The sequence below is a fragment of the Gouania willdenowi genome, chromosome 16, assembly GCF_900634775.1.
Source record: "Gouania willdenowi chromosome 16, fGouWil2.1, whole genome shotgun sequence".
NCBI classification, from domain to species: Eukaryota; Metazoa; Chordata; class Actinopteri; order Blenniiformes; family Gobiesocidae; genus Gouania; species Gouania willdenowi.
In genome coordinates this window covers 4,669,466-4,684,551 of record NC_041059.1, presented here as the reverse complement: position 1 = coordinate 4,684,551, position 15,086 = coordinate 4,669,466, and the positions used below count along the sequence as shown (strand labels likewise).

At 38.2% G+C, this 15,086-nt stretch overlaps 1 protein-coding gene across 3 annotated transcripts in view; it reads right to left on the bottom strand.

Annotated features, from left to right (window-relative positions):
* Positions 1-6,259: 6,259 nt before the first annotated feature.
* LOC114478223 (polycomb protein SCMH1) overlaps positions 6,260-15,086 on the bottom strand; it is an 89,288-nt gene continuing 80,461 nt past the window's right edge. For all 3 annotated transcript variants that reach the window (XM_028471117.1, XM_028471116.1, XM_028471119.1), the window contains 9 exons: positions 14,366-14,607; positions 13,176-13,364; positions 12,747-12,873; positions 11,732-11,932; positions 11,474-11,650; positions 10,167-10,277; positions 9,513-9,632; positions 7,845-7,972; positions 6,260-6,998 (listed from right to left, as the gene is read on the bottom strand). In XM_028471117.1, the coding sequence (XP_028326918.1) occupies positions 6,879-6,998; positions 7,845-7,972; positions 9,513-9,632; positions 10,167-10,277; positions 11,474-11,650; positions 11,732-11,932; positions 12,747-12,873; positions 13,176-13,364; positions 14,366-14,607 (1,415 nt within the window). In that variant the 3' untranslated portion in view covers positions 6,260-6,878. The remainder of the gene's footprint in view (positions 6,999-7,844; positions 7,973-9,512; positions 9,633-10,166; positions 10,278-11,473; positions 11,651-11,731; positions 11,933-12,746; positions 12,874-13,175; positions 13,365-14,365; positions 14,608-15,086) is intronic.

Below are 15,086 nucleotides of genomic sequence, written 5' to 3'. Positions count from 1 at the left end.
AGCCTGATATGTTTAGCATTGTGTAGCTGAGAAAAATGCTGTGAATTTGTTTTTCCACATTTATTTTCATAAGCATTTTCAACAGCAGAATGTGCACCTGGAATATGCACAGCTTACTTTACATTACTGTGCTAAGGCTGATTTGGAGCAGCTGTTTTGTGCTTTATATGCACATCATTTATGGTTGTTTTACAGCAGTTGATCAACAGTGGATTATTATATTATTACAGCACTGATATGAAGCTGTACGAACACAAATGACCCAAAATAAATAATACATTCTTTAATTCTAAGTAACTCAAAAGTTACTTTTTCCAGTAACGCATTACTTTTTGGTGTAAGTAATCAAAATAGTAACTGAGTTACTTTGTGAATGAAGTAACTAGTAACGGTGACTAGTTACTTTTTTTCAGTAACTAGCACAACACTGGGTTTAAGACTTAAAGACCTGTAGCTCCAAATAAACAATAAATACATCAACCTGAGCAACTATTCACCTTTTTTCTGCTCAACGTTGTGTCATTGAACTAAACCCTCTGAACACAGTCAGTGTTCTGTACATGAGGACAGCTTATACCCTGTGTGGTAATCTGGTAACGGTGTCAAGCACATGCTACCAAATACAGAGTAACAGGCTGTAGGCTGTGGGGGGGGGAGATAATTACTACAACAGAGCGGCTCTTGTCAAGTGTTGTCCTGCAGGGTAGAAATACTGCCTCTGAAACACCAACACGGCCAAAATAAGACATAAACAAAACAGAATGCAACACAAACGTAAATAGTAGCATAAGTCGTACTCGTGTAGTATTCTGTGATACTGTACATTCAGGATTAGATAAAGACCACTGGGTCTGCTGTGTGACTATGTTTTCCTTGTTGCCTATGGATGACCCGTCACCATCGGTGGAGGCAGGAGGCTGTCAGAGGGTGTGCTGGGCCTGGCGCCATCGCTGCTAACAGATCTCAACACATATTGTTTCTCAGTAGAAACCACAGGAGAATATAGTTATAGGATTTATAGGAATCCACTTATTTTTTACTTATCCCAGGAGAGTTGTGGATTCAAACTGTGAAAAACAAACTGTGGGACGTGCGTACACAAAGTAGAATAAACCACAGTGTTTACGTTGTGCATGATAAACCAGAGCTTTACACAATCTGAACAAATAATAGAAAGATAATATTTAATAATTCAAGTCAAATCACAGTTTTTAGAAGATCCACAAACCAGTGTTCATGTAGTTTTAGTCAGTATTTTGACTTTTTGGCGTTAATTTTGAGCGGTATGTGTGGAAAAAACCAGGCACTGCTCATCACCTGCCCAATACAATCCCAACAGTGAAACATGGTGGTGGCAGCATCATGCTATGAGGGTGTTTTTCAGCTGCAGGGACAGGACGACTGGTTGCAATTGAAGGAAAGATGAATGCGGCCAAGTACAGAGATATCCTGGAAGAAAACCTCTTCCAGAGTGCTCAGGAGGTCAGACTGGGCTGAAGGTTCAACTTCCAACAAGACAATGACCCTAAGCACACAGCTAAAATATCAAAGGAGTGGCTTCAGAACAATTCTGTGACCATTGTTGACTGGCCCAACCAGAGCCCTGACCTAAACCCAATTGAGCATCTCTGGAAAGACCTGAAAATGACTGTCTACCAACGTTCACCATCCAACCTGACAGAACTGGAGAAGATCTGCAAGAAAGACTGGCAGAGGATCCCCAAATCCAGGTGTGAAAAACTTGTTGCATCATTTCCAAGAAGACTCATGGCTGTACTAGCTCAGAAGGTGCTTCTACTCAATACTGAGCAAAGGGTCTGAATACTTATGACCATGTGATATTTCAGTTTTTTTTTTTTAATAAAATTGCAAAAAATTCTACATTTCTGTTTTTTTTCTGTCAAGATGGGGTGCTGAGTGTACATTAATGAGAAATAAAATGAACTTTTTTGATTTTAGCAAATGGCTGCAATGAAACAAAGAGTGAAACTGTATATTTTGATATCGTTTTTGTTCACGTGGATTTTTATTTATTTAGTCACAGTCTCGTTATTGTCACACGTTGTTGTCGATGATGAAACTATGACATTTCTAGTCAACAAATTCCACACTGTCACCAACATCTCAGCTTTAGCCTACAGGTAAAATAGATGGTATCAAAGCACATAATGTGTCATAGTGTAAAAATCACCCAAACTCCCTTTGATGCATACTGAAAGCTTTCTGCTGCTGGTTGTGTTTGGGTAATTACAAGGAAGTCATAAAGAGCCCCACAGAGATTCATTCAAGGACATTATTTCCCCTTATTACTGTTCGTCGGACTGAACATCCGCCAATGAATTAATCAGACTCCTGATGCACTGCAGACGAGAGCGACAACTGACAACCCACGGAAAACAAAAAACCCCACTGTGATGCAAAAGACTAAAATAAAAACCTGACTTTACAACCTACACAGGCACAACACACTGCATGTGTTGTTCCTATAAATAGCACCGGCTTCACACACAACACATTGCCTACTATTACACATCAACGAGCACAGGCATCAGCCACAAGCTCCGAGCTTGTCACATGTGCCTCAGCACCGCACAAACACAAGGGCAGATTGTGCGTGTCATATGCTCACACACACACAGGAATGCATTCATTGCTCTGCTCATCCCAGTCATACTCGTTGATGTGGGTTTGGTCACTGTGTTCTCCACAAAGTGATATCCTGTTTTCAGCAGAGGGTGGAGGTGGATGGAGTTCACACAGGAGATGTCAAATAATACAATCATGTGGACACATGGGGGTGGGGGGGTGGAGGAGTGGGACACAACAACACATGTGTCTCACAGGAAAGACACAGTGGGTTCACGCAAACATGCAAACACACATCTTTAGTTTATTAATGAACTGGTATGTACGACTGCAGCGTGTTTTTTTCTGTCACTTACATTTCTATTCTCCCTTTGACCAGGGTTCCTACAGCTTTACTCTAATTAAACTCAAGACTTTTTACTGCCATTTGAAATCAAATTTAAGACCAACTTCACAGTAAACATAAAAAACACCACATCAATTACATATGTTTAGGGTTCATCCTTTTTTAGAAGTGTCTAGTGCAGACGTGCAACTGGTGACTCCCAAAGTAAACACAAAAATATACAAAATAACAGTAAAATACTCAAAAAACAGAGTAAAAATAATCAAAATCACTCCAAAAACACAAGATGTTTACAAATATAGCCAGAAATCTATAAAACACCAAAAATACAAACCATTAAGAAAAGCCATTCAAGAAAAATCTTTGTTGAACAGGAAATTTTTGTTAAATTTACATTTTCCCATGTTGTTTATAATTTGATTTTTTTTTTTTTTTTTTTTTTTAAAAACGAATGTTACCATTTATTTTGAAACGTGAAATCATACATATATGTTAAAATGTGAGACTTTTGAAACATTGATTTAAGACATTTTAATGACAAATAAGGCCTTTTTTTATAGAATCATGAATTTTATGCTTTTTAAGACTTTTTAGGATCTGCGTGAACCCCTTTTGACTGTAAAGCAGAGATGGACAACTTCTATCAGAGTGGGGGCCACAAAAATGTGATTGTCTGATCCGAGGGCCACATTATCAACATTCATGTCCGCATTTAGAATAATTATTAATCTGAGCATTAATACAGGAAATAACAAAGGGGTTTTATCTTTATAGTCCTTTTGTCTGAATTTTCTTGCTTTTTTTTTTTTTTTTTTTTTAAAGTTTTTAGATATTATGTGCATTTTTTAAAATTAATCTTGTGTATTTTCTTGTCAAAATGGTGAAATTGTGTTGCCTTTTTGTGTGTTTTTCAAGTAATTATTTGTGTTTTGTTATATTTCTTGCTTTATTGTTGTCTTTGTGTATTTTTCTGTCATTTTGTGCAATTTCATTTCGTGTGTCTTTGACATCATTTTGTGTGCTTTTGTTGACATTTTGTGTATTTTGCTGTCATTTTCTGTGTTTTTGAAATTTTATGTTTAATGTGGGGATTTATATAATTTCCAACTTCATGAATTACAATTTGGTCCCATTAAGAGATTCTAAATTAGTGGTTCTCTAACTGGGTTCAAACCGCTCCTGCAATCAATCAGACATGACTCGAGACAAGATTAATTGATGCAATATTTCCTGATGAGAACATGAGCAAACTGAGGCTCAAACTAACAACCTTCCAACTGTTCTGCGGCAATGATAACACCTTTTTAAAACAAACAGTATTTATATTGTATATAATTAACTCAGATCGGTTCATAGATCATCAAATCCCAAGAAAATACACGTATAATTGAACAGTAAAGGTTGTACGTCTTTATATTTAGTCGTATGATTGTGTCACTGTCTCATAACAGATTTAAAACTCTCATTTCTGCCATTTTGTGACACTAAGACATCACTATCTATACTCAGTTCTAAGCCTATGTGACAAAGTCTTTGAATGGTGCAAAAAATGACACTGAGATGATCATGCTGAGTGTAACAGATGGAGATAAGGACACCAGTAGTCATGAGTGGCAGTGAGTCCTACAGACAAACATCAACTAGACCTGACTGAGGGTGAAAATCATTTATGAGTTGGTGCTGCCCTCTGTTGGTGGACACACACACACACACACACACACACACACACACACACACACAATTAATTTGGAACAATGTATTTATTTTTTCTACCATGTCTGCACATACTGTCAAAGGTCAACACTACATGAAGTGCAATCTTTTAAAGACACCAATGCATGTTTTAATATTGCAATTCAATAAATGAATTTATTTTATTGCATAATACTGACCATCAGCAGCCCTCCCTAAGGAAAGGTAAGAAACACTTTATTATAGATGGACATAAAAACAGAGGGGGGAAGGGAACAGGGAAGAGAAAGTCAGGGTAGGAAAATGGAAGGGGTGGGGTAGAGATGACTACAGTTGTGCATACTGTGTTGTGGGGTGTACAGTAATCAGTTAATGTTGGAGGAATTGAAGCAGGTGACACAGCACCCAGCTTAGCTATAATGATGGTGGCTGTGGACAGAAGGAAGAAGTGAGTGCTTAAACCTGAAACTGGTATTTGGGATCAATGTGTCTAAGGTTGAACCCAGTACGAGACATGCCAGTGCATCCATGACCAATGCAAACCCAGGGAAAACCGCGGGCCCAAAGGTGCAGCCGCGTCGGCAGAAACAACGGGAGCCAAGGAGCTCCACGCCCCCCCCCTACAACCGAGCAGCCCCCCCCAGACGCCCTGGAAATCCCAGGCCGAGAGGAGGCCACCGCCCCACACACACCCCCAAGAAAGCCCCAAGGAGCCGAGGACCCAAGGCACCCCGCCAATCCCTCCAATTTTAAACACACCTCAACACCATCTCCAGGAGAATGTTACTAATTAAAAACTTAAAAAAAACAAACAAGTATAAGACATAGAGGCAGCTACAATAACATCATGTAAAGGATATTAAATATCCACGGGTGGTGAAATAACCTAAAATTGGGTTTCAAAATAAAAATGAAGTTGCAAAAAGAAAAATTGTTTTATATCCCAAGAAAGAGTAAAATGTTTACCATAAATTAAAACAGTTCTTTCTTACGTTCCAAAATGCAGTTATGGGCCAAAGAAAATAGTAAAAAAAAGTATTTTCTCATATTTACAGAGCGTGTCACCTAAGAACCAAAGCATATATGTGACTGTTATGTGAACAGTCTACGTTCATAGCTCTACGTTGATCTAATTACAGGGAGCTGAGACATATGTTAAGTAGTTTACTGAAGACCCAAACATGTTCCAGACCCAAACCCAGACAAACATTTTCCCAAATTTGAGGAGCTGACATGTCCATCAGATAGGATGTATAGCAGATGTTTTTATATATTCTGATAGAGTAGGTGGAGCTATATCATACCACATTTCAGTTTCCTATGTGATGTAGTTCCTGATATATTGGAAGCTGAAAATGGAAAAAAATAAATAAATAAAAACGCAAGAAAATCAATAAATATTTCACTCACTAAATTGGCTTTATCTCAGAAAGTATTCATTCGATCAAACTAAAAATATACAATATGCCTATTAAATTATTAAGGAACAATTGATACAAATTTCAGAGATCAAAGTGCGCAAATTGTCCTGAAAATTTGTTGGAATGACGTAAAATCACCTTAAACTAAACACCAATGACCTTAATGAGGTTGAGACTCCAGACCTAAAAAAAAAATCCACACATTACCACAGGAGCAATTTCATATATTTATTATGATATCACTCTCCAGTTATCAACTTTAATATAGTATAAAAGATTTAAAGTACAAAAAAAGACAAGACAAAGCATTGTGAACAACATCCAGATTAACAAAATGAGACACTTTGACCATATTTATTTGTTTTCTGTCAGAAATTGTAGATATTGTAGTTGCAAAAACCTTGGCCTCCAACAGAGACGAGTAAAAAGGCATCGCAATAAATGTAGTGTTTGCTTCTATTCTGGCACACGTTAAAAATTCAAAAAAATACAGTACAAAATATGGCATGTATACATTAAATAGAAGCTAAAAAAAGAAAAAGCCCAAAAAGGCTTTCAGATTTAAAAAAAAAAAATAAATGAAGAAACATAGACAAATTTAATTCAAGTTTCTGATGAAATGTAAAACTGATGCTGAACAGATGAGGATCCTAGGAATCCCACGCTGCCTACAGGCTCGATTGTGCTACACAAAATAAAACCAACCTCATTAGATGAGCTCATGGAAGCTGCTACATATAAATCACGAAGTGCTCGACATGTTGAACGTTGAAGAACTGAGCCGCACTGGATCTGAATCCTTTGGAAAGCAGCGAGTGGTTTGACGAGGCGTCTCAAGCTCGTTTGAGTTTATCGATGTGAAAGGTGAGTTTGAGGGCGGGGCCGAGCTTCAATCCCATGTACTTCATCATCACTTCGCTCCGCAGCAGCATCAGGGCTTTACCGTCAATCTCCTGAAGGGAAACAATGGAATAATAAACGAAACATAATCGGAAAGTAACACTACACAGCCTACATCGAATATCACCAGCCAATCAGATCATAGTCACAAATAGCCTTCATCCTCCAATCCTGCCAACATTTATCCATTTTACAATGGAAGTTTGATTTATTACATTATTACTTCCACTAATATTTGTACAGTTGCTGCACGAACAACCCTTGGTGCTATTGGTACGGTTAGCGAATTACAAGTATGTAGCGTCTTAGGGTTAGGTTTAGGTTATAACCCAATATCGCAACAATTTTTAGGGTTAGGATTAGTCTTAGTCACGTGACCTAAGCTGGCCAATTAGGGGCGCTACATACGGATAGAATGTCGGTATATTGATACGGCAACCGTACGGATATCCACTGCCTTATTTGTTTGCAGGAGAACTTCAAAAGGATCAAATCTTAACAATTAGCCATGGAAGATTCCATTACATTTTTAGAGGGAATCCAGATTAATATACTGAAAATTCCTCTCCCTCATCATTGGTGAAGTTAAAAAAAGAAAGAATAGCTTGGTTTGCAATTGACCAAACTTTATGAAATTATACTCAATTATGTTGGGTTGATTCCTAAATTTCATCTTTATCCTCTACTATTCTTATAAATGTGGCCTAGATTCTTTGAAATGCACAAATTATTGTTATTATTATTTTGCACCATATTTTCTTTATTAACGATCCAAAAGAAAACAATGTGATGTTTACAGGCAGTGGGGCCGTGTGACTCCGACTCTTTCATGTCACATTTTTCTTACTTTTCATTACGCAAGTAGATTAAATTCATAGACAAAATCAAAGCATTCGTACATGTTTCCTGAAAAGGTCAGCGTGTGGAGCCAGCACCGGGTCAATATCTCTGATATACTGCACCACTTCTTCTACGGTCCACAGGTTGGGGTCCTGACCACTGGACGAGGGACTCTCCCGAAAACTGCCTGAAGAAGAAGAAGAAAAGCACGATTTTTGAGCTCCACTCAGAGCTTAGCGTTAGGTTCACTGCTCTACTTTCTTTCTTTTTATTTGAATCTCCATTAGCTTTGGCTAGAACCATTGCTACTCTGCCTGGAGTCCACACCCAATACTATTGTCTTGAATTAACAATTCCTCCAACATGTGGCTTTTAACATCAGATGATCAGTTATATAGCAATATACATGTACAACATATTAATATTATATATATATATATATATATATATATATATATATATATATATATATATATATTCAATATATTTTCTTTCAGTAGTTTTTTGTAAATCTAAATTTGTTATTTCCTTGAATAATTCACCATGGCCTGTACTTTTCATTTTATTTGTCTTTGCTATATATAGAGTAAACCTACCTTCTGTAGCATAACTTGTTTTATATGCATGTTCAAAATGTACAGCCCCAGTTTGTCCTGATGAAAACTATATACATATACTGTATATGTATAATAGTTGTAAAATAATACATTTCCTAAATGTCCTAAATCTAAGAACTTAGATGTATACATAAGAAAATATTATGACATATAAAATTACTAACTATCTTAAACGGTTAAAGCTATCCCCTTTGACGATACCTCAAACAGAGTAAAAAAAAAAAACACAGAAAAAGGGCAATAACTCCAGAAAAAATAATTGTGCGCTTCTCATTTTCAAACTCCATCAAGGTATTGATACCCTGGAGCCACACACCGAATTTGATTATCGTATTTTAAACGATTTCTAAGAAAAGCTGTCCCATTTGACGATACCTCAAACAGCGTAAAAAAATGAAAAAAGGGCAATAACTCTGGAATTCATAATTGTGCGCTTCTCATTTTCGAACTCCATCAAGGTATTGATACTCTGAAGCCACACATCGAATTTGGTTATCCTATTGTGAACAATTTCTGAGAAAAGCTGTGCCCTTTGAAGATACTTCTAACAGAGTAAGAAAAATGGAAAAAGGGCAATAACTCTGGAATAAATAATTGTGTGCTTCTCATTTTCGAACTCCATCAAGGTATTGATACTCTGAAGCCACACATCGAATTTGGTTATCCTATTGTGAACAATTTCTGAGAAAAGCTGTGCCCTTTGAAGATACTTCTAACAGAGTAAGAAAAATGGAAAAAGGGCAATAACTCTGGAATAAATAATTGTGTGCTTCTCATTTTCGAACTCCATCAAGGTATTGATACCCTGGAGCCACACACCGAATTTGCTTATCGTATCAAACAGTTTCTGAGAAAAGCTGTCCCCTTTAACTCGGACGAACAGACGCACAAACGGACGGAGCTCAAACCTATATACACCCCTTCACACTTTGTGGCGGGGATAATACATTTCCATGATAAATTGACTTTAGTGTTTTTTTCACTTAAATGCGGAGCTAAATAATAAAGGTGGTGATGATGATAGATCACATTTCGACACAATCAGTTTTGTTTCTTTGTGTTATTTTTCCATACACAGGAGTATCCAGATGTTTGCCTGTTGGTTGGTACCTGTGGAGCTGCTGCATCGTAGCAGTTTAGGAGGAGACTTGAGGACGGCTCGCGTCACGTTTGCAGAGAAGGAGCTTTTCTTTAAGTGTAGCTCTGAAACTTTCTCAGGAAACGACTCGCCTGCACACACAGACAATCCCAGTTTACAAAAACAGCTTACAGCTTAATTCATATCTAAGGAAAAGAGAAAGATAATCACATGATTAATCCACTGCCCTTTAGTCTGAGCCAACGCCTTCTTCTAAAGATGATGAAAGCTTTACTTTCACAACACACACTTTGATGAGTAACAGTAAATGCAGCGCTGCATTAAATGGGTTTATATATCATATTAAATGTCACACAAAGAAGAAGAAGAAGCCTGGGTAAACGCCTGGAAACCTTAGATGTAAGCATTTTAATAGACAAATTAAAGCTAACCTTTAAAGGCAGAACTAATGCACACTAGTGTTGGCACCCAGTGCAGAATGGCCTCCCAATGTAAATCTCAGGGTAAGAAGATATAATAGTAGGTCATTGACAGTAAAAACTGAAGATGTACTGATCTTACAGCAGAAAATCAAAAAGAAAGCAAAAGCAACAATGTAAAACCTCCTGACAAACAATAAAAAAACAACACACAAACATCTTAAATAATAACAAACAGAGGCGTACCATCAGCGTTGGAGTGTCTGGAGATTTTCACCAGTTTTTGAGACAAGGAGGCGTTCAAGTCCTGGAGGAAACGCTTCGGTCCTCGTTCAGGGGCTCCAAAATATCTCCTCTCTTAAAGCAGCAAATAATAAAAGCACAAAAGTTTAACTTTGATCTTCATTTCCCCATGAGCATCTTTGATGTTTCCATTCCTGATGCTTTCACTCTGTCGCCTTTATTTTATTTATGGTCCATGACAGCAGGAACACACGCACAGCTCATCTTCATCAAGCTAGCCCTCGCACTAACTCAGCCCTACATGGAAAATCTAAATAAATATGGTTTGCTTTTGGGATTGGAGTTTAAAACTTGTGGGAAAAAACGGCCACATTGCTGTACACGTTAAAGCTGCAGGAGATAATTTCTTTAAAAAGGCCTCATAGATCAATACATCAAAGATCATTTTCTCAACAAAATAAATAAATGAAAAAATACGTAAAAGGTCAAAAGTTTGTTATGATCTTTGCTGTAAACACTCGGTTTATTGACATTGTCAGAAAGATTTCATGCATTGCATTGTGGGATATGGAGTCCCGTAGACCAAATGTTTGCAACCTTGGGGTCAGGACCCAATTTGGGGTTGCGAGACACTGGGAGGGGGTTGCGAGATGTCTAAGAACAATTAGAGCAAATTTTTTCTCATTTTTAATGCATTTTTGCTACATTTCTCCCATTTCTGACACTTCATCAAATGTCAATGCCTTTTCTGCACATTTTTTCCACTTTTAACACTTTCAAGACACTTAAAAACCCTTTCCACCACTTCTCCCACCCAATGTTGCATATGTTGACCCATGATTGTCACTTTTGTCTCTCTTTTCACCATATTTTATGCTTATTTTTGCCAATTTTACCACATTCCCGATTCATGGAACAATGGACCATCATTTTGCTGACTTTATGGACGGACCCCAAAGTGACTCGCTTGATGTTATTTTTGTCGTAGTTTATACCCAGTTACATCCCATCACTTCACCTGATATTCAATTTCTGTTGAATTAAAATCTTTCCATTAGAAAGTTGTTTTGCTCCAACTTTCAGTTCATTAAAACACCACAAATGTGTTGGAAAACACTCTCACACACACACACGAGCTGTTTTAAATATTACAAACTAACCTAAATGAGCAAATACTAGAAAAGACAGAGGGAAAGCATCAAACTTAAATATATAAATATATCAAAGCAGGGTAGGCTCCAATTTCCCGGAGCTATAGAAGAGGGATAAAGGGATGGATGCAACACGTCCACATGAATAATCGCACTGACCTTTCGTGAGCGTGTGACCATCGTACGGTCGTTGTGCGGCTCCCTGAGCGACCGGCTGGCTGCCGAACAGAGGCTCACACTGGAGGTTGTGGCAGAGCTTCTCCAGGAAGCGGAGGACGTAGGTGACGCTGCTGACGGTGGGTAAGGTCAGGGTGTGCTGCTGCTGCTCAAAGAACGCTGGGTAGGACGACACACGGGACACGAGTTAATCAAACCGTTAGACAACAAGACAAGGGGAGGAAATAAAAACAAACCCACCTGAGATGACTTCACCACCTTGTCCAGCTTTGAGGCAGGAGAAGACGGTGCTCTGGGTGTGGGCGGAGTCAACACAGGCCTGGACGCACTGCTGCAGCACAGAGGAGGCACGGCCCGGTCCAAAGTGGTCTGGCAGCTGCTGAACGCGTCGCGGGTCCAAATGTGGCCCCACCTTGCCATATTTGTTCAAGTAAACACAAACTACAAAAAAAAAAAACATACGCGAAAGGGAACTTAGAACATTCACCAGAATACTTTTAAACAATATTATTAATATCATTTCGGCATTTAGAATAATGAGCAATCTGAGCATTAATACACAACAACAAAGGATTTGTGTGGTTTTTTTTAGGTTTGTGTGCTACTGGAGTCAATTTTGTGTATTTTGTGCATATTTTTCTTTTCTTTTTTGATTACTCCTGTTGGTGCTTTGTGTTCTTGTGGTATTTTTGTGTGGTACATTCTCTTATTTTGCATGTTTTTTATTGTTGATGTGTGCTTGTTTTCAGTCATTTTTTGTTGTTTTGGGAGTTTGTGTATTTTGAATCATTCAGTTAATTTTGTGCACATTTTTTTTTTAATCATTTTGGGCATTCTTGTTGTCTTTTGGTGTATTTTTCTGTCCGATTGTGTGCTTTTGGGAGTCATTTTGTGTACGTTTATGGTCATTTTTGTTGGTGATTTGTGGTATTTGTGTGCTTTTTTCCATTCATTTTGTATATTTTACATGTTTTTTGCTGTTGATTTGTGCTTGTGTTGAGTCATTTTGTGTGTTGTTTTTTGTTGTTTTTGGAGAATTTTGAGAAACCTTTGTGTATTTTGTATCTTTCAGTTGTTTTTATGCACATTTGTCATCATTTTGTGTATTTCTGTGGTCTTTTTGTGTATTTGTCTGTCCAATTGTGTGCTTTTGGGAGTCATTTTGTGTACATTCGTTGTTCTTTTGTGTGTTTTTCTGTCATTTTCTGCCTTTCACTTAAGTGTGTGTGTTTTGTGTGTAGGGGGTGTTGTGTACCTGTAGGGGCCTGTAGTGCAGACTTGGGGATGGTGGCGTTGTCCGAAGGAACAGTGCTGGTGTCGGGCTCTGGGGTGCTCCTGGTTGGAGACGTGGGGGCTTGGTTAGGGACCACTCGAGGTTTCCTCTATGTATAAACACACACAACCACATTTTGAATATAGCATTTAGCCAGTGCTCACAATGCTATGTTTACATTAAAAAATGAATGGAATGAACCAAACTATTTAAGCACTATAACTGTATCTTTAAAAACAGCAGCTGTTGGATGAATGATATTAGTTTATCTACTAATAAAAGACTAAAACAAAGCCTGAACAACATAAATGTTTCCATTTGAGGTCATGATTATGATGTGAAGCAGTGGTTAAAGCTTGTTGAAAAATATAGAGGAGTTTGCATGTTCTCCATGTTGTGTTGCGTCGCTACCTTGCTGCCAGGTTTGGGCCCTCGTTTCTTTGGGATCTTGACCGGCTCCTCCTGGGTGTGGACCTGCAGACCAATCCTCTGGGCCCAGTTGGCAGGAAGTCTGCCTCTGGGTCGGCCTGGTCCGGTCGCTGCCCGTCCTGGGCCGGCGATGGCGTTCTCCAGCCAGCCGTCTCTTTTAGCCCAGCCCAGCTTTGGAGCAGAGACCATAAAGTTAGAGACAATGTCCTCGAGCTAGGAGTAGGAGTGGGATCAGGGATATGTAACACAACCCAAACACATCATGCACTCATCTATTATTTACACACACCTGCATTTAAAATCTAAATCTGAACATTATCGTTGCCATTTTTTTTGTCATTTGTGCATTTTTAGTGTTTGTCTTGTTTATTTTTCTGTCAATTTCAGTTTTTATGGAGTCACTTAGTGCATTAACTTTTGGGTAGAGCACAAAAGTTAAACATCATCACAAATATTGTTGTTTTAGTATATTTGTGTGTTTTATTTGTGTATTTTTTACTGTTTGTCTAATTTAATAACAGTATTTTTTCCATTCATTTTGTGCATTTTCATTGTTTGGTGAGTCATTTTGTGTGTTCGTGTTCTTGTTGTCAATGGTGTTTTTTATTTTGTGTATTTTCAGTTTTTATGGAGTCACTTTGTGCATTAACTTTTGGAGGCGACGCAAAATTATTTAAAATACACGAAAGTTAAAAAGCAGTTGAACAGTTATTTTGTGAGTGCAGAGCAGAAATTGTCTTTTCAAACACTAGAGAAAAAACCTTGGGCACCCATTCTGTCTGTTTTTTATGGAGTCACTGTGCAATAACTCTTGGATAAAGTACAAGAGTTAAACATTAGCATTATTATTGCTGTTTTTGTATATTTTAATAACATGAAGTATAGTTTTTCAGTCATTTTGTGTATTTTTATTGTTTGGCGAGTCATTTTGTGTGTTCTTGTTGTCATTAGTGCAATTTTGTAGTCGTCCTGTGTATTTTTCTGTCAAATACAGATTTTATGGAGTCACTCTGTGCATTAACTTTTGGAAGCTAAGCTAAATTATTAAAAGTACACAAAAGTAATAAACAGTTGAACAGTTTTTTGTGAGTGCAGAGCAGAAATCTTAGACATCCATAGAAAATTATGATTTGCAGCACAATTTGCTGAGATTAAAGGCCACTATTTCCTACCTTGCTGCCAGGCTTGGGTCCTCTTTTCTTAGGTATTTTAATTGCTTCCGAGACTTTTTCTTCCTGGATGTTGTGCGACTCCAGTACAGAGTTCCTCTGACTCCAGGGTTCAGTCACTTTGGTTTTCCGGCGGCCTGGTTTCCGTCCTCTCTGACCTGGTGGTCTGCCCACTGCTGGGGTGGGATGCATCACTGGGTTCTCTACACCTCCGTCTGCCAGAGCCCCCAGGCTTTTGGGCAACACTGTTTAGTAATAAATAAAATAAAAGGTGAGGAAATAAAAAGAAAACACAGTCAACTCAATTACCAACGATTTTTTGTGAATGAAAATGTCAAAATCAATCTAACCCTAGCTGCGAGTCCAATTGTCCTTTCAATCACAGTGGCCTCTATTTAAAGCAGTGCAGCCTGTACGGAGCACCCAGAGGCTGAGATGTGTACACAAAAAGAGGCGGAGCTACCTTTGAACATCTCATTCAGCTAGATTCAAGTCCCTCGTTATTCAGAGCCTTGCTTCACTAAGATTAACCTGCCGGAGTGAAGAGAAGGAAAGGGAGCCAGCGGTATTCACAGAAAAAGCTTATTCAGCATCTCACAAGGACAAACACGCACTTGGGGCGTGCGATCCAGTTGCGGACACTCGGTGCATAACTCTGTGATCTCTGAAATATATTTTTTTCTAGATGTGTGACGCGCCATGAAAAAACCAGGAACAAGACGGC